This window comes from Danio rerio, chromosome 4, assembly GCF_049306965.1.
Source record: "Danio rerio strain Tuebingen ecotype United States chromosome 4, GRCz12tu, whole genome shotgun sequence".
In the NCBI taxonomy this organism is placed as follows: Eukaryota; Metazoa; Chordata; class Actinopteri; order Cypriniformes; family Danionidae; genus Danio; species Danio rerio.
The window spans coordinates 39,930,874-39,955,834 of NC_133179.1; the positions used below are offsets into that span (position 1 = coordinate 39,930,874).

General features: G+C 41.0%; 1 protein-coding gene across 4 annotated transcripts in view; it reads right to left on the bottom strand.

Annotated features, from left to right (window-relative positions):
- Positions 1–24,645, bottom strand: part of LOC137490965 (protein NLRC3-like) — a 41,642-nt gene extending 16,997 nt beyond the window's left edge. The window contains exons 1-6 of one of the 4 annotated variants that reach the window (XM_073947399.1): positions 24,232–24,645; positions 18,973–19,027; positions 18,797–18,891; positions 18,503–18,601; positions 14,709–16,568; positions 3,992–4,032 (exon numbers count right to left, since the gene is read on the bottom strand). In XM_073947399.1, coding sequence (XP_073803500.1) covers positions 4,029–4,032; positions 14,709–16,568; positions 18,503–18,601; positions 18,797–18,846 — 2,013 coding nt within the window. In that variant the 5' untranslated portion in view covers positions 18,847–18,891; positions 18,973–19,027; positions 24,232–24,645 and the 3' untranslated portion in view covers positions 3,992–4,028. Of the gene's footprint in view, positions 1–3,991; positions 4,033–14,708; positions 16,661–18,451; positions 18,602–18,796; positions 18,892–18,972; positions 19,028–24,231 lie in introns of those variants that run through there. The other 3 variants (XM_068219977.2, XM_073947397.1, XM_073947398.1) reach the window with 3 other exon arrangements.
- Positions 24,646–24,961: the final 316 nt, after the last annotated feature.

Below are 24,961 nucleotides of genomic sequence, written 5' to 3' on the forward strand. Positions count from 1 at the left end.
GTCGCGTTGGCCTCCTTCAAGAGGGTCGGGGACCAGAAGGCATTTTTGGTCAGTGACTCGTGCCTGGAATTTGCGCCGGATTACTCTCAGTAATTACTCATTATCCTGAGACCCCGCCCGGGTTATGTGCCCAAGGTTCCTTCCACACCCTTTAGAGATCAGGTAGTGAACCTGCAAGTGCTGCCCCCGGAGGTGGCAGACCAAGCTCTTTCTTTACTTTGTCCAGTTCGCGCTCTGCGCATCTATTTGGACCGTACTCAGTAATTTAGATAAACTGAGCAGCTCTTTGTCTGTTATGGCAGTCGGCAGCAGGGAAACAAATATTATCTGACTGGATTGTGGATGCCATTTCACTCGCTTATCAGAGCCGAGGTGAGCCGTGTCCCCCGGGAGTGCGTGCACACTCCACTCGGAGCTTCGCATCTTCTCGGGCGCGCGCACGCGGCGCCTCTCTAACAGACATCTGTAGAGCTTCGGGCTGGGCAACACCAAACACATTTGCAGGGTTTTACAATCTGCGAGTGGAGCCGGTTTCCTCAAGGGTATTAGGTAACCCTTTGGTGATTGAGGAAACAATTCAGTAGGGTGTTGAAACACGCTTGCTGCGTGATTCTCCCTAACACGGAGATATGTGCGCCTTTTTATCTGTCAGTAAAGTTCCCCGTTTAGTGAGCCCTGCAGATTCCTCCGTGGCCCCCAGCACTGACTCAGCGGAGGAGTCACTTGCTGGCCCACTACGTTGTAGGTCTGCTCGCTGGTCAGCCCGCGTTTTGGGTATAGGTGCACGCTATGCGTGATCCCCACTAGGTGATGCCATATGCCTATTCCGCCACGGTTCAGTCCCCCCTCTCGGGTGGACCCGTGTCTTCCCTCTCCGCTAACCACCTTCTTTATGCACACTCCCCTTCTTAGGGCTAGTCCAATTGTATTTTAGCCATCTTATCTCCCCCATTGGGTAGCAGGTGGCCTCCACAGCATCCTCCCTATCGGGACTGCACGCTTCCCAACGTACTGTTGTATTTTCCTAGAATTATCTAGACGCTCGCAACTATCCAAAAAATATACCTAAATCCATAAAACTTCTGTTGAAGTGGGATAAGTAAGGGCCAGGGACACGTTGGAGGGCTGCGCCTCCCATGATGTGGGTGCGTCACGCTTGCTTGACTATCCTCTCATTGGAGGCATTGGAGGTAAGGTGCAGTCATTATGGCGTTTTTCCTAGTTCTCCCAATTCGTGGATTTTCAAAATTAAATCCACCAATAGCATTGGAGTTCCCCACCCGAAGGGGAAGGCTCTGGTTACTATAACGGAAACGCTAATAACGGAACGGAAATGCTATTTACCATCGCCATAATGACTGTCCCTTAGCTGTTAGCAAAGTCTCTTCAGCTTAAAAGGATAGCAAATGCTTGCTCCACCTGTGCTTATATGCAGGGTTAATTGGCAATGAAGCACACCTGCGCAAGCTTACACTGCCAATTCATTGGCATTTATTGGCCCGTTCCATACTCTTTCAGACAAGTGGCTTCTGAACCAAATCCTCCCAATTCGTGGATTTTCTAAATCAAATCTACCAATAGCAATTCCATTCCCCTCCTCGGGGAACGAGGGTTACTTTATTAACCAGAGCGTTTTCACTGGTCATTCTTGAGATGTTTCAGCAGCTTCATTGGAGTTCACCTGTGCTCAATTCAGCTGAAAAGGCTACACCTGTCTATTTAAGGGCCCAGGGTTGAAAGTGCATGTCAAAGCACAAACCAAGCATGAAGACCAAGGAATTGTCTGTAGAGCTCCGAGACAGGATTGTCTCCAGGCACACTGAAGGACTCTCAGAGCATCAGAAACTGAACTCTCTGCTCTGATGAGACTCAAACTGAACTGTTTGGAGTGAACGCCAGGCATTACGTTTGGAGAAAAGCAGGCAGTGCTCATCAGCAGGCTAACAGCATCCCTACAGTGAAGCATGGTGGTGTTGGCATCATGCTGTGGGGATGTGTTTCAGCAGCAGGAGCTGGAAGACTAGTCAGGATAGAGGGAAAGATGAATGCAGCGATGTACAGAGACATCCTGAATGAAGACCTGCACAAGAGTGCTCTCCACCTCAGACTGGGGCGACGCTTCATCTTACAGCAGGACAATGACCCAAAGCACACCGCCAACACATCAATGGAGCGGCACAACAACAACAACTTGGTGAATGTGCTTGAGTGGCCCAGCCAGAGCCCAGCCTTAAACCCTATTGAACATCTCTGGAGGGATCTGATACGCTGTCGCTTCCCATTCAACCTGATAGAGCTTGAGAGGAACTGCAAAGAGGAATGAGCAAACATTCCCAAAGACAGCTGAGCAGAGCTTGTGCATCATATTCAGAAAGACTTGAGGCTGTAATCACGGCCAAAGGAGCATCAACAGAGTGTTGAGCAAAGCCTGTCAATACTGATGTACATCTGATTTTACAGGTGTTTTATTCTTAATAAATCTGCAACAATTTCAAAAACTATTTTCTTACATTGTCATTATGGGGTATTGTGTGATAAATGTATAGTTTAATAAATATGTTCTCTCTGTTGCAGTCAACGAGTCTCTTAGAACCACACACAGGACTGAAAGACTTTCGTTCTGCACATTTACAGACACTTCTGAACATCACACATCTGCACATTCATGCACTCTGCACACTCCCTAGACACTTGTGGATATTTATGCACATTCACACACACACTGGTCATATGTTGTGCAGTTCTGAGTGTGCATGCACGCGAGTTGGTTTGAGAAACCACCTGTAGAACACCATTTTCCTCTGTTTGCACCAGGCACTCTGTTACAAGCACTGCTAATTTAGTTTGAAGCTAAGATCTTCTCATAATTTATATTTTAGTGTTCTGTTCTGTTTTCTGAAGTTAAAGTTATTTAAATATTTGATATTTGTTTTTCTACATCTATTTATGCATTATTATACAGCTACAACTGCTATATCTAAGATTGTCAGTGATTTACTTCTTATTGTCCTCCATAATTTAGATTCCTCTACGTGTTATTTTTGAGGTTGTATAAGCATTTCACTGCAAATCACACTGTGTATGACTGTTTATGACAGATGACTGTATATGACTGTTTATGTGACGAATACAACTAGAATTTGAGTTAATAAGAAATCCTGCTACTATTATAAGTCCATCTCAACAAACAAACAATAATTAAGATGATGTCCACAAGTTTATAGAGATGTTCTGCTTCACACACACACGCACACACACACGCACTGTCAGGCTCGGGGATCGAACCCGGGTCCCTGGCGTGTGAGTGTGGACTCCTTACCACTGAGCCACTGGTAGTTGAAGAACCCAGCAATGAGACACTATCAGGTTCCTTGAGGAGTTTTATTAGCAACAAAAAACAATCTTCAAAATGGAAGACGAAAAACAGTTAACAAAAACAGGAAACTTCAGGTTTCAAAAAATTCAAGTAAACAAAAACAGGAAACTTCAGGTTTCAAAAGGTACATCAACTTAGACAGGCAAAAACTTCTGAACAGAAAAAATCCAAAAAGCTCCAAGGAATATTAGATACAAGAGACTAGCTTAAATCAACAAGAAGGAAAAACTCACTGTAGGTGACAGGCATGGGTCAACAATAACCGAGCAAAGAACAGAGGAAAAAAGGGTTACTTTTATACAAACAACTAAACAAGGAACATGTGAAACTGATCTCGGTGATTACAGGTAACCAAAAAAGAAAAGTTGAAATGGCGACATCTAGTGGCGAATAAAAAACATTACATGAGAAATTAACCAAAAACCCTGACAGGACCCCCCCCTCTAGGAACGGCTCCTGACGTTCTTGCCGAGGGATTTCATCTTAAGAGCGTGAAAGTCTCGAATGAGTCTCGGATCTAAAATGTCCTTGGCAAGGACCCAGGAACGCTCCTCAGGGCCATAGCCTTCCCAGTCCACGAGATACTGTCGAGTTTTGCGTACTTTACGGGTGTCCAGTATCCGGCGGACTGTATAGACTGCTTGGGGGAGGTTTACCTGTCACAAAGAAAGGAGAAGACAAAACTGGTTTTAGTAAAGACACGTGGAAGGTAGGGTTTATCTTTAAAGATTTTGGCAAGTATAATTTGTAGGTGACTGGGTTTACTTTCCTGGCGATCTTGAATGGACCAATAAACTTCTGGGATAGTTTCCTGGAGTCAACCCGTAGGGGAATGTTCCTGGTGGAAAGCCAGACTCTTTGGCCCGGACGCAGATTGGGAGCCGGTCTGCGCCTGCGGTTAGCCTGGTGTTGGTACTGTTGGGATACCTTGAGAAGTTTGAGACGTGCCTTCTTCCAAGTCCGGCGACAGCGTCTAACAAACTGGAGGGCCGAGGGGACTGCTACTTCCACCTCCTGTTCAGGAAATAGTGGGGGGGAATAGCCAAACTGGCACTCAAAAGGGGACATGCCTGTAGCTGATGAACACAGGGAGTTATGTGCATATTCAGCCCACATAATGAACTGAGACCAAGTGGTGGGATTGTTTGCTGTCATGCATCTAAGGGTGGTTTCGAGGTCTTGGTTGAGTCTTTCTGTTTGTCCATTTGATTCTGGGTGGAAACCGGAGGATAAGCTTGTAGTGGTCCCTAGGGATTGACAGAACGCTTGCCAGAATCGGGAGGAAAACTGAGGTCTCCGATCTGAGACGATGTCCTGGGGAATGCCAAAGACTCTGAACACATGGTTCATGACTAGTTCGGCCGTCTCTTTGGCCGTGGGAAGTTTAGACAGGGGAATGAAGCGGGCGGCCTTTGAGAATCGGTCCACTATGACTAAAATAGTGGTGTTTCCTTGGGATGGGGGAAGTCCAGTGATAAAATCCATAGATATATGAGACCATGGTCTGTGAGGTATGGAGAGTGGGTGGAGAAATCCTTGAGGTGGCTGATGGGAACTTTTGTTTTGGTTGCAAGTGGGGCAGGCCTTAACAAATGCCATCACATCTTCCTTGATGGTTGGCCACCAAAATCGTCTTTGCAGGAATTCAAGGGTACGGGCAGAGCCTGGATGGCAAGTAAACTGTGACGAGTGTCCCCACATGAGGACTTTCGATCGAACAACTCTAGGGACATACAAACAGTTGGGAGGACAACCACCTGGCTCTGGGTCCTTGGTTTGGGCCTTCCTTATCAAACCCTCCAGCTCCCACCTGATGGGGGCTACTATCTTAGAGCTGGGGACAATCGGTCTGATAAAGTCCTCTTGTGGGAACTTCACATAAACTCGGGACAGTGCATCAGGTTTCAGATTCTTAGATCCTGGACGATAGGTGAGTGTGAAGTGGAATCGGTTAAAGAATAGAGACCAACGTGCTTGGCGGGGATTAAGTCGTTTGGCCTGTTGGATATATTCTAAATTCTTGTGGTCAGTAAGAACTTGGAATGGGTGTTTTGCCCCCTCGAGCCAGTGTCTCCATTCCTCGAGAGCCAGTTTCACGGCTAACAGCTCCCTATCTCCCACATGGTAATTTCTCTCAGTAGGGGTGAGACGGTGAGAGAGAAAAGCACAAGGATGAAGCCTTTTATCTTCACCCCTTTGCGATAGCACTGCTCCAACGCCCACCTCAGAGGCATCAACCTCTACAGTGAAGGGTTCATCAGCATTGGGGATAAGAAGGATAGGTGCTGAAGTGAACAGCTTCTTAAGAATCTTGAATGCCTCTTCAGCTTCAGGTCCCCACCGAAACCTGATCATGTTCCCCTTGGTGAGGGCAAATAAAGGGGCTGCCACAGTGCTAAAGTTCAAAATGAATTTTCGATAAAAATTTGCAAACCCCAAAAACCGCTGTACCTCCTTGACCGAGGAAGGCGAGGGCCAATCCACCACTGCCTGGATCTTTTGAGGGTCCATCTGGATTTGTCCTGGTTCAATAACAAAACCCAGGAATTTCACCTGGGAGACATGAAACTGGCACTTCTCTGGTTTGATGTATAGATGGTTATCTAGCAGATGACGAAGGACCTTGTGTACATGCTGCACATGTTCTTGGAAGGAGTTTGAGAAAATAAGAATGTCATCCAAGTAGACAAACACAAACTTATTTAGCATGTCACGGAGCACATCATTAATCAGGGCTTAAAAACCGCAGGAGCGTTGGTCAGTCCAAAGGGCATAACCAGGTATTCATAGTGCCCTGTGGGCGTGTTAAAGGCGGTCTTCCATTCATCGCCTTGTCTGATACGCACTAGGTGGTAAGCATTGCGTAAATCAAGTTTGGTGAAGATGGAAGCCCCTTGCAGCATTTCAAAAGCTGTGGACATCAGTGGTAAAGGGTAACGATTGCGGATCGTGATCTTATTGAGACCTCTGTAATCTATGCAGGGGCGTAACCCACCATCCTTCTTCCCCACAAAGAAAAACCCAGCGCCCGCAGGGGAGGTGGATGGTCGAATGATTCCAGCTGCGAGGGATTCCTCAATGTAGAGATCCATGGCAGTCCGCTCAGGAAGGGACAAGGAAAAGATTCCACCTCTAGGGGGACAGGAACCTGGCAGAAGATCAATGGCACAGTCGTAAGGACGGTGCGGGGGTAGGACAGTAGCTCTCCTCTTACTGAAAACTGCTTTAAGATGGTGGTACTGGGCTGGGACTCGGGACAGATCTAGGGGTTCTTGAGACTCGAAAGAAGGTTGAAGGGATTTCTGACTCAGACAGGTGGTTTGGCATGTGGGACTCCAACCCAAAACTGTGCTAGTGGGCCAATCAATATATGGGTTATGCTGAAGGAGCCAGGGGTGACCAAGGATAACTGGAAAATCTGGTGAATGGATGAGGTGAAAACAGATCCTCTCTTGATGTTGATTGATGGAGAGACAGAGTTGGGACGTAAGGTGTGTCACCTCTCCCGGAGCAAGTGGTCGACCATCTAGTGCAGTAACTGTTAATGGGTCAGGAAGGAGTTCACTGGGGATATTGAGGGTTTTTGCTAAGGTGAGATCTAAAAAGTTTCCAGCAGCACCAGAGTCTACAAAGGCTTGAAATTGGGACTGTTGGTCTGCCCAGGAGAGCGTAATGGGGAGAAAAAGACCACTTGAGGAAGGAGAGTTATTGCATGTAACTCCCGTTACAGTCCTTCCTGGCCTGTACGGGACTGGGCGTTTCCCGAAAGCTGAGGGCAGGTGGAACGAAAATGGCCAGATAAACCGCAGTATAGACAAAGCTGCTCCCTCATGCGGCGGTCTCTCTCCGTGGGGGAAAGCCGAGTTCTGCCTAATTGCATAGGTTCTGCACTGAATTGAGATACCTGTGATGTGGGGGTAGGTGCTGGAGTGGGCACCCCGAAGGAGGGCTTGGGGTGGTTAAAATATCTCTCCCTCAGTCGATTGTCCAAACGGATGGCTTGCTCCATGAGGTTCTCGAGATCCAGAGATGGTTCCCGGGTAGCCAGTTCATCCTGGATTGTCTCAGATAACCCATTTTGAAAACAGACCATGAGGGCTTCATTGTTCCAACCACTTCCAGCTGCCATTGTTCTAAATTTTATGGCATATTCTGCCACACTGCCAGTATCTTGTCGTAGCGTTAGGAGTCTTTTTGAGGCTTGCCGACCACTGATGGGGTGATCGAACACCCGTTTGAATTCTTGTTCAAACGCCTTGTAACTTGAACAGAAGGGTGCCTTCGCCTTCCAGACCGCAGTGGCCCAGGAGAGGGCCTTACCAGATAACAGGGTGATGACATATGCAATACGGGCACGGTCTGAGGGGAAAGATGAAGGCTGCAGTTCAAAAGTTAGAGAACATTGTGTTAGAAAGCCATCACAAGCACTGGGGTCACCTGAGAAACGTTGTGCTGGTGGTAGGCGAGGTTCTATCATAGGGGAGATTACTCGGGACTCTGGCAGAGGTATCGAAGCAGCAGCTGGAGCTGGGGTTGAATCAACATGGACCTTGTCAAAGAGTTGACGAACAGAAGCCATAAGATCTGCAAGTAACTGAGAGTGTTGAACCATTAAAGTTTCTTGTTGGGCAAAGGCATTCTCATGTCGTTGAATTGTGGACTCATGCTGAGCCACAGTGGCTAGAAGCTGCTGGGAACCTGGAGTCTCTGGGTTCATGTTGGCTCAGTTATTCTGTCAGGCTCGGGGATCGAACCCGGGTCCCTGGCGTGTGAGTGTGGACTCCTTACCACTGAGCCACTGGTAGTTGAAGAACCCAGCAATGAGACACTATCAGGTTCCTTGAGGAGTTTTATTAGCAACAAAAAACAATCTTCAAAATGGAAGACGAAAAACAGTTAACAAAAACAGGAAACTTCAGGTTTCAAAAAATTCAAGTAAACAAAAACAGGAAACTTCAGGTTTCAAAAGGTACATCAACTTAGACAGGCAAAAACTTCTTTTTTTTTTTTACTTAGTTTTTATTGATTTTTTAGGAACATAACCAGTAGGAACAAAACAAATAAAAAAATACATATATACATAAATATACATATGTATACAAACTTATATAGGCCAATACAACCCATGTATATCTACATACACACATGTATAAAAATATTAAATTAACCTCATCAAAATAAATAGATAAATAATAAAAAAAATAATAATAAAAAAAAAAAAACAGAACAAAAGTGGTTGTTGGAAGAGTTACAAAATCAAGTCATGATACGTTTGACATACATTATCACAGATTATTTACAATGACATATTCAGACCATTTTTTCCAGTACTTGGTATACTTTTTTAAGTCAAATCTTAGATTAAAAGTGAGTCTCTCCATACAGTGTATTTCCTTTACAATTCCTATCCATTGAGCCCTTGTCGGAGGGTCAGCATGCAACCATTTTCGAGTTATGGCTTTTCTGCTACTTACCAAAAGGATTTGAATTAGGTACTTGTCAATAGTTGGAAAAACTTCTGGTATTTTCCCAAGGTATAATGTTATAAATGAGTAGTCCAATTCTTCTCCGATTATCTTTTTTATTTCAGTCGCTATTTCACTCCAGAAGGTTTGTATTTTTGGGCAAGCCCAAAAAACATGAAAATGGTTAGCCATTGAGGTTCCACATTGTCTCCAACAAGAGCCCAAACTTTCAACACCTGTACGCAATGCAGACAGTCTAGGAGTTATGAAGAACCTCATCAAATTTTTCCATCCAAACTCTCTCCAAGCTCTCGAGTTTGTGGTTTTTGCATGTGTGACACACATATCTGTCCAGTCTTCTTCTGTTATTTGTTGGTTTGACTCTTTCTCCCATTTTTGTTTTATGTAAATTGATGAATGAGTCTTACTGTTTTGTATGCATTCATATAATTTAGAGACCAGTTTTTTGTTTTCTTCTTTTATGTATGCGTCCGCAAATACTGTGATCAAATTAGAATCATCCTTAATTTTATTTTTAATTTTTTTATTAAAGTAATCTCTAACTTGCAAGTATCTGTAAAAGTCCTGCTTGTCCAGGCCAAATGTATCTGATAAAGTCTGATAACTCATAAAGTGTCCATTAGAGGTCACCGAACTGAATGATGTGATTCCTCTCCAAACCCACTGTTTAAATCTCTTATCTAGTGTACACGGTTGAAAGTCCGGGTCGAATGCTATCCAACTTAATATCCCATTATGCTTTTCTAATTGTAATTTCTTCAGTATTCTAAACCATAACTTCAAAGAAAACACGGTCCAAGTACTCAATCTACTGTAGTACTTTTCTGCTTGATTTTTATTACCAAGTAAGGATTGTAAAGGTTGATCTATTTGTGTAGTTTCTAGTGTTTTCCATTTAGACTCATAGCTTTGTATACACCAACATAGTAAAGGTTTTAATTGTGCAGCAAAAAAATAGTCCTGAAGACATGGAAGGGCTCTTCCACCATTTTCTTTTCTCAATTGCAGTGTCTTGAACTTTATCCTAGGTCTTCTACTATTCCAGATAAACCTTGAGATCATCCTATCCCATTCATTAAATTGTTTTTGGGGTATTTCCAGAGGTAATGATTGAAAAAGATAAAGTAACCGTGGAACCACGTTCATTTTAATTGCTTCTATCCGGCTGCTCATGTCTAATGGTAGGAGAGTCCATTTTGCAATATCAGATTTTATCTCTTTATAAATGGGGCCGTAGTTACTGTCAAAAAGTGTTGACAAGTCTTTTGTTAAGTTTATTCCCAAATATTTTAGTGAAATAGAATTCCATTTAAAATTATATTGTTTTTTCATTTCTAAATTTGGTCTAAAATTGTAAGTAAGAGTTTGCGTTTTTTGAATATTTATCTTATATCCAGAATAGAAGTTAATTGTGTTTAGGAGGGACATTAATTTAGGAATACTAGATTTAGGATTTGCCAAAAACAGGAGAACATCGTCTGCATACATACAGATCTTATGTTCCTCTTTTTTAATTACGATCCCTTTTATTTCTGGCTCTTCTCTTATTGCTTGGGCCAGGGGTTCGATAAACAATGCAAATAAAGTAGGACTTAAAGGGCAGCCCTGGCGTGTCCCTCTTTCCAAGTAAATAGTTTTGGACAGATGGCCATTAATTTTTATTTTAGCTTTTGGTGATAGATATAGCCCTTTAATGCATTCAATAAATTTATTGTTAAAGCCAAATCTTGCCAGAACCTGATACAAGTAATCCCATCCAACAGAATCAAATGCTTTTTCAGCATCTAGGCTTAACAACATTGCACTTATATTTTCTGTTGTAATATGACTCATTATTTGTAATGTTCTTCTTAAGTTATCCTGCGTCTGTCTGTTTTGTATAAAACCAGTTTGGTCTAAATCTACTAATTCAGAAATGACAACCTCCAGTCTCTTAGATAATATAGAAGCAAATAGCTTGTAGTCCACATTTAAGACAGAAATTGGTCTGTATGAGCTACATTCATTCTTATCCTTTCCCTGCTTTGGAATAATTGAAATCACAGCTTCCTGCCAAGATTGTGGAATTTCTCCACCTCTTAGTACATAATTAAAGCATTTGAGGAGCATGGGTGTTATTTGAGGTTTGAATGTTTTATACATCTCTGATGGATATCCATCAGTTCCTGGTGTTTTATTTGCTTTCAGTTTTGATATAGCACTATCCAATTCTTCTATAGTTATTTCAGTTAACAATGCTTTATTCTGTTGTTCCCCTATTGACGGTAGGTCTAGTGAATCCAAAAAACTCTTTATAATCCCAGTTTCTGCTCTAGTTGGTTGGGTGTATAAGTCTTTGTAATATAGTTCAAAAGATTTCTGAATGTCTTTTAACTCAGTACACACCTTTTGAGTTTTAGGATTCCTTATTTTATAGATTGTGTTTTTAGACTGTTGTTTTCGTATCCTCCAGGATAATAATTTCATTGCTTTAGGTCCTATCTCATAATATCTTTGTTTAGCGAATTTACATTGTTTTTCTATTTCTTCATCATATATTTTATTTAGGTCTTGTTTAATTTTATTTAATCTTATCAATATTTGTGGTTCTTTTTGTTTAATATGTTTTGTTTCCAGATTTTTTATTTCCTTTTGGAGGTTTAATAATTTTTTCTGTTTTTCTCTTTTACGATAAGCAGTGAGGGAAATAATTTTACCACGAATTACTGCCTTCGCAGCATCCCATAAGGTACTCGGAGACACTTCTCCATTGTCATTGCTTTGGATATATAGATCAAACTCAGTCTGAATTTGTTTCTGTATAGTTTTATCATTCAAAATTGCTGTGTTAAGTCTCCAGAGTGTCTCTTTTTGCTGGTTATCTAAATATAAGGTTAGATATACCCCGGAGTGGTCAGAAATATCTCTAATCCCTATACTACAGTTTTTAATTCTATGTCTATCTGAATTATTCATGAATAAATAATCAATTCTTGAGTACATTGCATGACATGTTGAATAGAAGGTAAACTGTTTTTCCTTAGGGTGAAACTCTCTCCATATATCGAACATGCCAAGTTCTTTAAGCAGTCTTTGTATCATTTTAGCATTTGAAGTTTTCTTTCTGTTGGGACCAGTTGCATCAAGTCTGGGTTCAATGTGAACATTTAGGTCCCCACCTACTATCAAAGTACCGTGTGACTCTGTGACTATCAAATTAAATATTTTCTTAAAGAATGTTTTGGTACTTCCTGGTGGAGCATACACATTAAATAATGTAATTTCTTTATTATCTAATTTCCCCCTAACTAAAATATATCTACCCTCTTTATCTTTAATTTCTGATATAAGTTCAAAGTTCACTGAATTGGGAATCAGAATAGCTACCCCCCTCTTACGTCCTGATTTATGCGATGAATAGAAAGTATTTTGAAAGCCAAATCTCTTTAATTTCTCGTGTTCCTGAGGTGATAGGTGTGTCTCCTGCCAATTAATTATTTGTATTTTTTCTTGTTTCATTTTCGCAATTATCTTACTTCTTTTAATTGGACTATGTATGCCATTGACATTCAACGTGACTAATTTATATTCCTGACCACGCATATATATTCATTTTAAACCGCTCACTTTTATAAAACATTTCCAACAACAACCTAACAAACAAAGTATGAACATTCATAACAAGACAAACTGTATGAGAAAAAAGGGCTTCCAAGTCCCAGGTTATAGTTATAACCTTCTAGTTGAGAGAATGTCCCTGTGACCGTCAAGGGCCTCTCTTTGGTGCAAAAGAAAAGTTTATCAGAAAAATCTGCTCTTGCTTAATCGGTTTCTCTATTCATCCTTGGTAGGCTCAATAATATAATCAAACTTAAACGAAAATATAGGAGATAAAATAACTGCTCCATCGATTGCTTTTTTTCAAAATATGTTATTGTCCGAAGGGAGTAACGCGTCATATGCCTTAATAAGCATTCAGCTCCTCAGTGTTCGGTTAAAGGCTTAGTAATAGTATCGTCCAAATGTCTTTTATGCAGTCACTTACGTTATTTCTCGGTGAGAATAATATATTCACTTTTCAGACGATTCATGTGCGACGCGATGAAAGTTCTGTAACTTCTCCCTAATCCGTTCTTGGTCCACTGATTTGCGATGACGTTTTGTGCTTGCTCTTTCCCAGGTAACGTTAGGGAGACTTCGGCGTTTCGGTTCTTCGGGGTCTTGTTCCACATTTCCCACAGAAAATCCTCTTTTCTTCAAATCTTTTGCAGCTTCTGCCGCGCTCTCGTAGATCTGGGTGCCATCTCCAAAGAAAACTTTCAGTTTGGCCGGGTGTGGAGTTTGGAACCGAATCCCTTTTATTTTGAGCTCTTTTAATATCCCCGCGTATGCCTTTCTTTTCTTTAATATCTCCGGAGGATAATCGTGGTCAAAATAAATCCTCTTTCCTTCAAGTCGGACTTCTTTCTTTTTCCATGCAGTGTGTAGCACCTGTTCTTTTACTCTGTGTTGTAGAAAGCAAATTACCAGTGATCTCGGCGGTGCATCGCGGGGGGGCTTCGGGGCAAGTGCTCTGTGGCATCGCTGTATACCGATCTCCAAGTCTGTTAGTGGCAGGTCGAGCTCCGTTTTAATAAGTCTCGTTACGAACTCCATCAGGTTGCTTCCCTCGAATCCCTCCGGGATTCCGTAGATACGGAGGTTATTGCGCCTCGAGCGAGATTCTAAATCGGTTAACTTTGTTTGCAACTCTTTCTGACTCTCTAACATTCTAAAGAGAGCGTCACCAGCCGCCGCGTCCCATTCCTCAATATCAGTTATACGTTCTTCTGCTTCAGTCATTCTGGAGTTGGCGGCTTGTAGATCGTCTGAGAGATTTTTAAGTTTCTGATTAATTTCCCCCCTAAATTCGATCAGCTCCTTACGCATATCTTCCCGAAGAGAGAGTCGAAAGTCATCCATATCATTTTTAAGATCCGCTCTGAATGCTCGGATGTCATCTCTAATAGCACTTATATCCGAGTTAGCTGCTTCCACGTTGGCCTTACCAGCACCGCCATTATTTTCGCGGCTCTCTTCACCGCCGTCAGTATCATCGGTTATTTCTCCTTTTTCCCGCTTCGAGCCTACCTTGTTTTTACCCCTTTTGTGCTTCTCCCCTTCCATGTTAATTTTCAGTTTGTCTTCGTTTTCTTGCGTGAATCTTCTAGGGGATTTTGAATCAACCGATTAAGAGAGGTTCTTTCACACAGCCATCAGCTTCGCCGCCACACCGGAAGTCCACAGGCAAAAACTTCTGAACAGAAAAAATCCAAAAAGCTCCAAGGAATATTAGATACAAGAGACTAGCTTAAATCAACAAGAAGGAAAAACTCACTGTAGGTGACAGGCATGGGTCAACAATAACCGAGCAAAGAACAGAGGAAAAAAGGGTTACTTTTATACAAACAACTAAACAAGGAACATGTGAAACTGATCTCGGTGATTACAGGTAACCAAAAAAGAAAAGTTGAAATGGCGACATCTAGTGGCGAATAAAAAACATTACATGAGAAATTAACCAAAAACCCTGACACGCACACACACATGCACACACACACACGCGCACACACACACGCATACACACACACGCACGCACACACGCGCACACACACACGCGCACACACACGCGCACACACACACGCGCACACACACGCGCACGCACACGCACACACACACACACACACACACACACACTCACACACACTCACACACCTGTTTGTATGAATCTGTTGAAGCAGGTCAGTGATTTACTAAACTTCAGTCTTCAGTGCAGACTGATGTGTGTCTACTGTGATCAATGAATGAATAAATGAATGAATACTCACAGAGCTCTTCTGCAGTTCCTCACAGCTGGTATCAGTCTCAGTCTTCCCTCATCTGATGTGTTGAATTTATTAGAGTCAAACTCATCCAGCGGCTCCTCTGACATCTCAATCATGTAGGAGATTGTTGAGCAGTGAGCAGGAGTGAGTTTCTGCTCTGAGTGTTTGTCTGATTTCACAAACTCCTGAATCTCTCTGGCCAGAGTCTGATCTTTCACCTCCAGCAGACAGAGGAAAAGATTGATGGATCTTTCAGCTGAGAGACGGTCATCATGTCCTTCACCTGACTTGATTGTGTCTTTAATGTACTGTGTGCTTCTCCTGATACTCTCTGAGCTCTCCTCTGTGTGTGTCAGCAGATCCTGGAAGAGTCTCTGATTGGACTCCAGTGAGACGCCCAGCAGGAACCGCAGGAACAGATCCAGATGACCAGTACTGCTCTCTACAGCTTTAACTACAGCTTTTTTATGTAAATCTTCTATTGGCACAAACTCCTTCAGTCCCTTCATTATTATAGTCACATGGCAGTGAAACACATAGAAAGCAGCCAGAAACTCCTGAAAGCTGAGATGGATGAAGCTGTAGACTTTCCTCTGCTGAATCACAGATTCCTCCTTGAAGATCTCAGTGCAGATCCCAGAATACACCGAGGCGTCAGTGACGTCTATGCCGCTCTCAATCAGGTCCTCCTCATAGAACATCACATTGCCCTCCATCAGCTGTCTGAAAGCCACTTCAGCAAGTTTGAGGATCACTCCTCTGTTGGCCTGCAGGAGTTTCTCTGGATCTCTCTCTTCATACTTCTGCTTCCTCGTGTTGATCTGAATCAGCAGGAAGTGGATGTACATCTCAGTCAGAGTTTGAGGGATTTCTGCACTCACATCTTCTTCCAGGAGCTTCTGAAGCACAGTGGAGGAAATCCAGCAGAAGACGGGTATGTGGCACATGATCTGGAGGCTTCTTGCTCTTCTGATGTGGGAGATGATTCTGCTGGCTCGCCGCTTGTCAATGATTCTCTTCCTGAAGTATTCCTCCTTCTGAGGCTCAGTGAATCCCTGAATCTCTGTCAGACGGTGGATGTATCTGGAGGGGATCTGATGGGCTGCTGCTGGTCTGGAGGTGATCCAGATGAGAGCAGAGGGAAGCAGATCTCCTTTCAGGAGGCTCCGCATCAACACAGCCACTGATGAAGATTCAGTCACAGCACAAACTTTCTCCTCATCTGAAAAGTTGAGTGTGATTCTGCTTTCATCCAGACCATCAAAGATGAACACAACTCTACACTGCTCATAAATCTTGGGCTCCAGATCTTCAAGTTCAGGATGAAAGTCCAGCAGAAGTGTGTGAAGACTGTACTGATGATCTCTGATCAAGTTCAGCTCTCGAAATGGAAGCACAAACATGAAATCTACATCTTGATGGTCTTTTCCCTCGGCCCAGTCCAGAATGAACTTCTGCACAGAGACGGTTTTCCCAATTACAGCGATGCCTTTAGTGAGAACAGTCTTGATCTGGGCTTTCTCCTTCTTGATCTTCTCCTCATGTCCTGCTCCAGCTGAGGCTTTAAAGATGTCATTACAGTAGACTGGAGTGTGTTGTGAGGGTTCTGTTCTGGCTCTTTTCTCCATCTGTAAAACCTCATGTTCTTCATTCACTCCTTCACTCTCTCCTTCTATGATGTAGAGCTGTGTGTAGATGCTGTTCAGGAGGGTTGGAGTCTCTCGATGGTTGATTCCCTCAAATAATCTCTCATACTTGTTCTTCATGCTGGTTTTGTGCTGCTCTTTGACTCTCTGGAGTTCATCATGTTGTGGTTGGAGTGAATCCTGCTGCAGGTCTCCAGTCTGATCTTCTCTATACACACTGCAGGAACAACAATAACAACACCAAGAGTCAATGAGTGCGAGTGTACAGATCCTCTAGTAAAGCCATGTGTGTGTGTTTCTCTGAAACAGCTGAGAAACAATATACATATGTAATCCAGAACCAAACTATAGTAATGCAGAAACTGTCCCAGATCAGCAAGAAGCGGCTTCAGTCTTCAAATGACTCTCATAGGTTTATTGTGAAGCACTTTAAACACTTTAAACTGATGACATCTACTGCTCAGAATGGTGTAACATTTACCAGTATTTGTAATTTATTACATGTAAGTCATGAATAATTTGATATCATGAGGCAGTGTAATTACAGTGTGTACATATGTTGTGAGCATGTAGTTGTTAAATGTTTTGCCATAAGAAAAATACCAATCCTTTGCCACCTGCTGTGTAAATGTTTCAGTGCTTCTTCACCATGACTGTGTTTGCTCTGCTTCCGTCAGCTCACTTTCTGACTGAATAGAGTTTTTGTTTCAGATGATAATCTCCAGATCATACAAGCATTTGCTCTGGGGGTTCAGGGTTTCTGATCGTAAATGTTCGGCTGAATATTTACAGTTCATGATCAGGTCGAGCAGATTCAGATTGAATTCATTAAAAATAAGTTTCATTTTAGTGTGCCAGTGGTGCAGTGGTTAGCATGTTCGCCTCACAGCAAGGTCGCTAATTTGAGCCACAGCAGGGTCAGTTGGTGTTTCTGTGTGGAGTTTGCATGTTCTCCCTGAGTTGGCATGGGTTGAGCCATTGCCCAAATTGCAGTTCTGGACTCAATCCCCCATCATCCTTTGTGTCTAAGGCTGATTACCAGTCCTTCTGTAGTCGCTTTGCAGTCCCATATGGGGGTTTTCTAATACAATGCAAACTTTTTGTTGACCAGCAACCCATGGTTTACCCCAGTGATGCCAGTCATATTGTGTTTGTGTGCATTTTACTCATTGACTGAGCTTTAGATTGGGCCGCTGCTGTGTTGACTGTGGAAGGTTATTTGTTCACCTTCAAAAGTTTCCTCTCGATGGTAAAGGGGAAAGAGATCAATTCTTAATGATTAACCAGGGTAGGAATTCGGCAGACTGACTGGGTGGAGGATACATTGAAACTATTATTTTAGGCTACATGAAGCCACTTAGAGAATGTGTGTTCGCGTGTGTATGTTTGTACTGTGGACTTTGTAATGACATTTGTGTGTGAGTAACTGTAATTTGTTTGAATAAAGTTCACCACAAACATATCACAACACTTACTTGGTGGATTTGACTCATAAACTGAGTCCTGAATCTGCTTTATTCGTGTCTGTCTCTGTGCTGTTTATCTGACTTAAGAGTATAATAATGATCTGATGGATATTACAAGTTGAAACTTTACAGACACATTCTGGAGACACCAAACAGCTTATTTTACATCATGTAAAAGTGGTCAAATAGGAGCCCCTTAATACTACTATAACATTGCTACTGTGATCTTCTTGTTCTTCATTTATTTACTAAGTATTTAGCTATTTTTGGGGGATTTTAATACAGTTCCATCTCAATATTGTGAAAAATCCATCTCTATAAATCAATATTGTTTTCACTCATACTTACTTATCAAATATGGTGTTTTTCTCACTGAAGTCATTCATATTTTCTACCATTACTTTAGTTTGATCGCACACTTTGGAAATTTTGCTGACTTTTTTATAAGAAACCTTTTTAGTTTGTATTTTGGACAACATGGCTTTATTAGCCTTTTTGTGTTTTTACTACTGATTAAATGTGAGTGTGTGGACATTCAGTTTTAGAGAGACTTGAGTTGTGTTCCCTGTAATAAGATGTCTTTAGTGGACTGAGAGAATAAAGAGTAATAATGTCTGATCTCTTCTAGAAACACATGATCATATAAATGCTGCAGTATAGTCAGGTGTGTGTGCAGATGATCTACCTGAGGACAGGTGGTGTGTGTTCACTACTAAAGTTTATTGGTGGATGCATAGACGCGTCACTCTTCAGAGACGCACAGCTGGGCTCTGCTTCTGCTGATCTAAAACAGAGAAGATTAGAGTTCAGCACGGCACACACTGGAGTCAACAACCCAGATATTACTCAACATTTATGAAACACCTCAAACAGCACTGTATGTGTTACAATAGCAAATAGTGAATAAAATACAGACAAACAAAAAGCAAGAATAATTTCTTTAAGAAAATAATATAATTAAAACATTATGGCCTAATACCTGCATTCTGTGTACAAATCCTGATTTCCAGAACAGTGTGTTTCCTCCATGATGGATGTGAAGAGTGTGATGTCCAGCAGAAACTCTAGCAGACACTGAGAAACAATCACAGATGTGCAGTCATTGATCACCCTTCATCATTCAGCAGGAATAGATCAGCAGCTGTACACACTCACATCACTGAAATCCTGAAGTTCATCACAAGTAAACTAATGAAGAATCACGGCCATCCTAATGTAAAGAGAGTATTTTAATAATATTATTCACCAGGTAAGTATAAGGGACATTCTACCAGAAACACACATTACACGAATAAAAAACATGACAGGGCCTGACTAAAGCTGACTTCCTCAAAACATCATACAAAAACAAGAATAAAATCACACATTTCAATGACAGATATACAGCTGAAGTCAGAATTATTTGCCGCCCTGTTGATTTTTCCCCCAGTTTCTGTGTAACAGAGAGCAGATTTCTCCAACACATTTCTGCACATAATAGTGTTAATAACTCATCTCTAATAATTGATTTATTTTCTCTTTGCCACGATGACAGGACATAATATTAGACTTGATATTCTTCTAGACACTTACAGTGTCTACACTATACTTACACTATACAGCTTAAAGTGACATGTCAAGTCATGTCAAGAGTTTTATTTGTCACATTCATAATAATACAAAGTATGAACAGCAGTGAAATGTAGGTCAGGTCCGCTCCAGAGAGAGTGCAAGTATAGATACACAAAAATTAAATAATAATGAGAAAAATATGTGCAAAAAATAATGTACAAAAAATTATACAGAGTAATAAGAATAGCAACAATAGGAGGTAGCTAATATATATGACTAATACAGTGATATATACGTAAAGTCAAGTAATGTATAACACCGGGCCTGGGGAAAGAAGCTCCTCCTAAGTCTCTCAGTTTTTGCCATCAATCTACGGAAACGCTTACCAGATGGAAGCAAAGTAAATAGGTAGTTACCAGGGTGAATTAAGTCCTTACAGATTTTAACAGCTCTATTTTTACAGCGTTTAAGATAGATGTCCTGCAAGGAGGGGAGAGCAGACCCTGAGATGCGCTCAGCTAAACTCACAACTCTTTGAAGTGCTTTGCAGTCCTGGTTTGAGCTGTTTCCATACCACACTGAGATACCTTGAGTCAATACACTTTCTATGGTCCCTGAATAGAAAGTTTTCAGGATTGCTGGAGAGACCCTGAATTTCCTCAGCTGTCGCAGATGGTACAGTCTTTGCCTGGCTCTATTTACTTGCATTTGAATGTGTGTAGTCCAAGTCAGGTTCTCAGAGATAATTACACAGAGATACTTGAAACTACTCACCCTCTCCAAGGGGGTCCCACTGATCGTAAGAGGAGTGTAGGGCTGTTGTTGTCTCCTTTTAAAGTCCATAATCAACTCTTTAGTTTTGTTCACATTCAGGGAAAGGAAATTGTTCTAGCACCATGATGTAAGCCTCTTTACCTCATCCAAGTACGCTGTCTCATCGTTGTTGGAGATGAGGCCCAAACCCACAGTATCATCAGCAAATTTGATGATGGATGTGGAGCTATGGGGGGAAACGCAGTCATGCATGTAGAGAGAGTAGAGTAGGGGACTCAGGACACAGCCCTGTGGAGCTCCTATGCTCAGAGTGATGGAATTTGATGTGAACTGGCCAACTCTCACCTCTTGAGATCTACCGGTGAGAAAGTCTTGAATCCAGTCACAGAGAGAGGAGTTTAGACCGAGGTCAGTAAGTTTGGATGCCAGCTTAATGGGAACAATAGTGTTAAAAGCAGAGCTATAATCAATAAACAGCAGCCTTACATAATTCCCATTATTGCTGTCCAAGTATGTGAGAGAAGAGTGAAGAACATGAGAAATGGCATCGTCCGGATGGCATCGTCCTGGATCTATTTAGACGAAAAGCAAACTGAAAGGGGTCCAGAGTATCAGGTAGGGAGGAGCAGACGTAGCTCATCACAAGTCTCTCAAAAACCTTCATAACTAAAGATATGAGAGCAACTGGGCGATAGTCATTTAGGCAAGAGGGTTTATTATTCATGTAAAGGCTACACTAGGGTAATTAGGCAAGTTATTCTATAATGATGATTTGTTCTGGAGACTATTGAAAACAAATTTAGCTTAAAGGGGCTAATAATATTGAGCTTAAAATGCTGTTTAAACATTAAGAACTGCTTTTATTCTAGCTGAAATAAAACAAATAAGACTCTCCAGAAGAACAAATATTATCAGACATACTGTGAACATTTCCTTAATCTGTTCAACATCATTTGAGAAATATTTAAAACAGAAGAAAAGACATTAAAAGGGGGTGAATAATTCTGACTTCAGCTGTATATAATACCCTTGATCACTATCACCTTCACTATCACTATCAAAATAGATGTAATTCTGTCTTGGTATAATGGAGTCGGTGTATAATTTTAAACTGAATGAGATCCTGTCTGGAATTAACAGAACAAGAATGGATTCCCTCTAACGCATATATATATATATATATATATATATATATATATATATATATATATATATATATATATATATATATATATATATATAAAAACTCTGTATAGGGTGGCCCTTAAAGACACTGTGCTCTGGGGTCTCTGAATTCCGGGGTCTGTTTCTGTTTAAAATGGCAAAACAACAAGATCCCGGAAAAACATCCATGCCAAACACTCTACAAACCAGGTCATAAACGCTGCTGCATCCAGCCCAAATGAGGTTACGTTTTATTTAGAGGATTTCTTCATGTCATAATGACAAATAATGAGCAGAGCAACACTGTGGGGAAACATGTTCCCATTCCTGAACTGATCACGTTTATAAAGAATCCTCTGAGGACGAGAACCTTCAAAAGACCTTCTTAACAGCTCATGTGTGCTCATTTAGACAATGAAAGTCAGTGTACATATGACTCTGAGTTATAAGATTCAAACCTCACTAGCATTTGAGAGAATGGCTAACAGTAATAAAACTGTACCGTATACAGTGTTGGGAGTAATGCGTTACAAAAGTAATGTATTACAGTAATGTATTACATTTTCCTGTAACGTAGTAGTGTAAGGCATTACTAATACATTTTCAGTAATATTTTACTCGGTACATGTTCAGTAACGCGTGCGTTACAACACACTTTTCGCCCGCAAGACATTAACAAATTAAAAAACCGCAGTTCTATTTCCTGTTCGTGGCTAGAGAATATATGCGTGTGCTGTCATTAATCTCCCTCTGGCTATGGGACCTTTTTACTTTGAACGCGGAATGATTTCAGCTTCTGAGCTCAAGGTCCGGGGCTATTGGCTCAGCCCGGTTCGCAGTACGCGCAGCGGAAAGCGGCAAATAGATGAAAATGGCAGAAGACAGTGCATTCGCGAGATGGACGTAAGTGCATATGGCGTTATTTCACTGACAAATGTCGTAAGCTCATTCATGTAATACGAGCGAGTGAACGTGCCGGTATCCTCTGTGGACAAAACTCCTCTCATTCACTCAACACTGGCTGGGCTGCTCACGTGCTAACGACCTGCTCTCGCTCCATCAGATGATGCAGACTCACAATCTATGCCGTGTTTTTCCTCCTCCTTTTGTGCTGTTGCTCTTCAGAGATCCTCCTATTTAATTGTTATCTCAATAATGTTTATATGGTTTATATACTGCTACACTATTTACTTACAGGTTAGGATAAATTCTATAATAAATACTAGTGTTTTTGAGTGTAAGGTATACTGCCTATGTTTTAGGCAAGTATTTACAATGACGGCTTAAGCATACTGTCGTATTAAGAATATTGAACTCACAAAATGAAATATAAAGTGTAGTTTTACTACAGTAAAGTGTGGTGAATTGTAGTACAATATACCCCATATTGTAAAAAAAAAACTACAGCACTGGATCAGTTTTTTATATTACACTTGCTGTGTTACCATAGCAACTATAGTATTACCACAACAGAGTCAATTAAGTACTTAATGACAATATGTGTGTTCAGGGGCCCTGTGGAACAGCTTCTTCTCAAAATGAAGAGGATGACAATGTGGAAGACAACAGACACTAGTTCACTTTATTTTAGTTGCCATAAAAAAATGTGATTGATAATGAGATTTATTTGAAGAGTGAATTGTATAGTAGGCTATAATACCTTATCAAATGTTTCTATTAATTACATTTCTGCTTGCGTTAATTTTAATTTTGTCTAAATGTTTTTTATTTGATTAGTATGGTGCACCTTTTGAATGTTTAATAAATGTTTTGTGTTTAAAGGGTGTTTAAAACTGGAAATATCTCATCATATAACATACAGCCAAAAAATGTTATGGTTTATTAGATTAAAAATTATAAGTCTATTTTAGTATTTTGGTTATTGTTAATAAATAGTGTACTAATATAAATCATATCAAAAAGCTTGAAAGGAAGAGGGAACACAAGACACAAATTGTGAGTCTGCAATATAATCTCACTGAGAGAGCAGTGTACTGAGAGCACGCAAAAAAATTGTGCGTGAGAAATCGGTGCACAAACTTTATACTTAGAAAGCTGTTCATCATGCTCACTTTGTGCATGACGGTTTTGTGTTGTAAACCACTGAATGTAAAGTAAATACAATAATGGCAACAATAAGAAAAGAAACAAAATCTGCATTTTGTCATGGCATTGGAGTTTACATATCGGCCTGTTGTGTGTAATATGAATATAGCCAAGCCATTCACAGATATTGCCAGGTAATCACTTTACCTCTACCATACTTTTAACAGATCATTTGTGATTCTGGCTGTCATCCTTTCTTGCATTGTCTTGAGCCTCCTGGAGAGGTTACAGTCATTCTGATACATCAAATTACTTTCTACTAGATGTAAAATGCTCATTATAGAACATTATAGAATTTTATAATGTTAAGTTCTAATTCTGTAGTTATTTTGAGGAAAGTAACTAAAAAGTAATATAAGAGTAATGTAACATATTACAATTCTGAGACAGTAATATTGTAAGGTAAGGGATTACATTTAAATAACAGCAATAAGTAATCTGTAATGTATTACAGTTTAGAAGTAACTTGCACAACAATGACCGTATATAATGTTCATCATCATCTAACACACATAGACTTAAATCACATAGATAATTAAATCAACTATAAAATGAAATAGTCGTTCTTCTCAGATGCTTTTCAGCTATTCACTGTGCAATAAACGCATTAATAGCAGATTATCCTAATATAAGCTGGTGTTATAAAGGTCTGATTTAGCTAGCGGACACATAGATGCACACGTAAAGCTGCTTATATGACTGTAAAACATTTACTCAAATGATACTGAGGGATGAAATGTGTAATCCACTGCCAAAACACTAGAGACGCTCCTAAAATCTGAGAATATCAGACATCTAAATGTACACAGCTTAACTTACCTCTATTAGATTAATTCAACTTTAGCAGCTAGGAGTCTTCCGTAATGAAACGGTGTCCAACTTCTTTCTGGGGGTAATGTTTGCTGTGTAGCGCTCATACGGAGGAGGAGCCGTACGACAAAGAAGAGGACAAGACATGAGACAAGTCAGAGGAACAATGTACCTAGAGTCAGAGAGTCAAGTTCAGCTGTACACGTTCAGCAGCGCGGTTCACTGAAACACACTCAGATCTGGAGAATGGCTTATCAGTACAGAAACAGATACAGCAGGAAAAGCACTAATGTTTAACTATGCCTGAAACTAAGGAAATCAATGAACATTCAATCATTAGTTACAGGCATAGTTGAATATTTAGATTACACCATGAGCCTCAAACTCTTATCTATGCACATCTCCTTCCTGCAAAACAGCACTGAATAAACACATGAACACGACAACACTGACTGTCATGCTACACTGATTAGTGTTTACAGTATTTAGGGATTTAGGATTTAAACTTGTGGAAGAGCTTATAGTAATATGTTCTGAAGCCCATTTCAGTTTTTTAGATCGTCTTCAATCTCCTTATAGCATTTCCAGTCTGTTTCCTGAATTGCAGAATATCAAATCAGCTGAATATGAGTCGACACAAAACTCAGGTCATGATCTTTACTCTTTTTCTTTTAAAGGCTGAAGGTCTGAAAACACATGAGGAAATCCCCTTTCCAAGCAGAGTGAGGGTGAGGAGAGT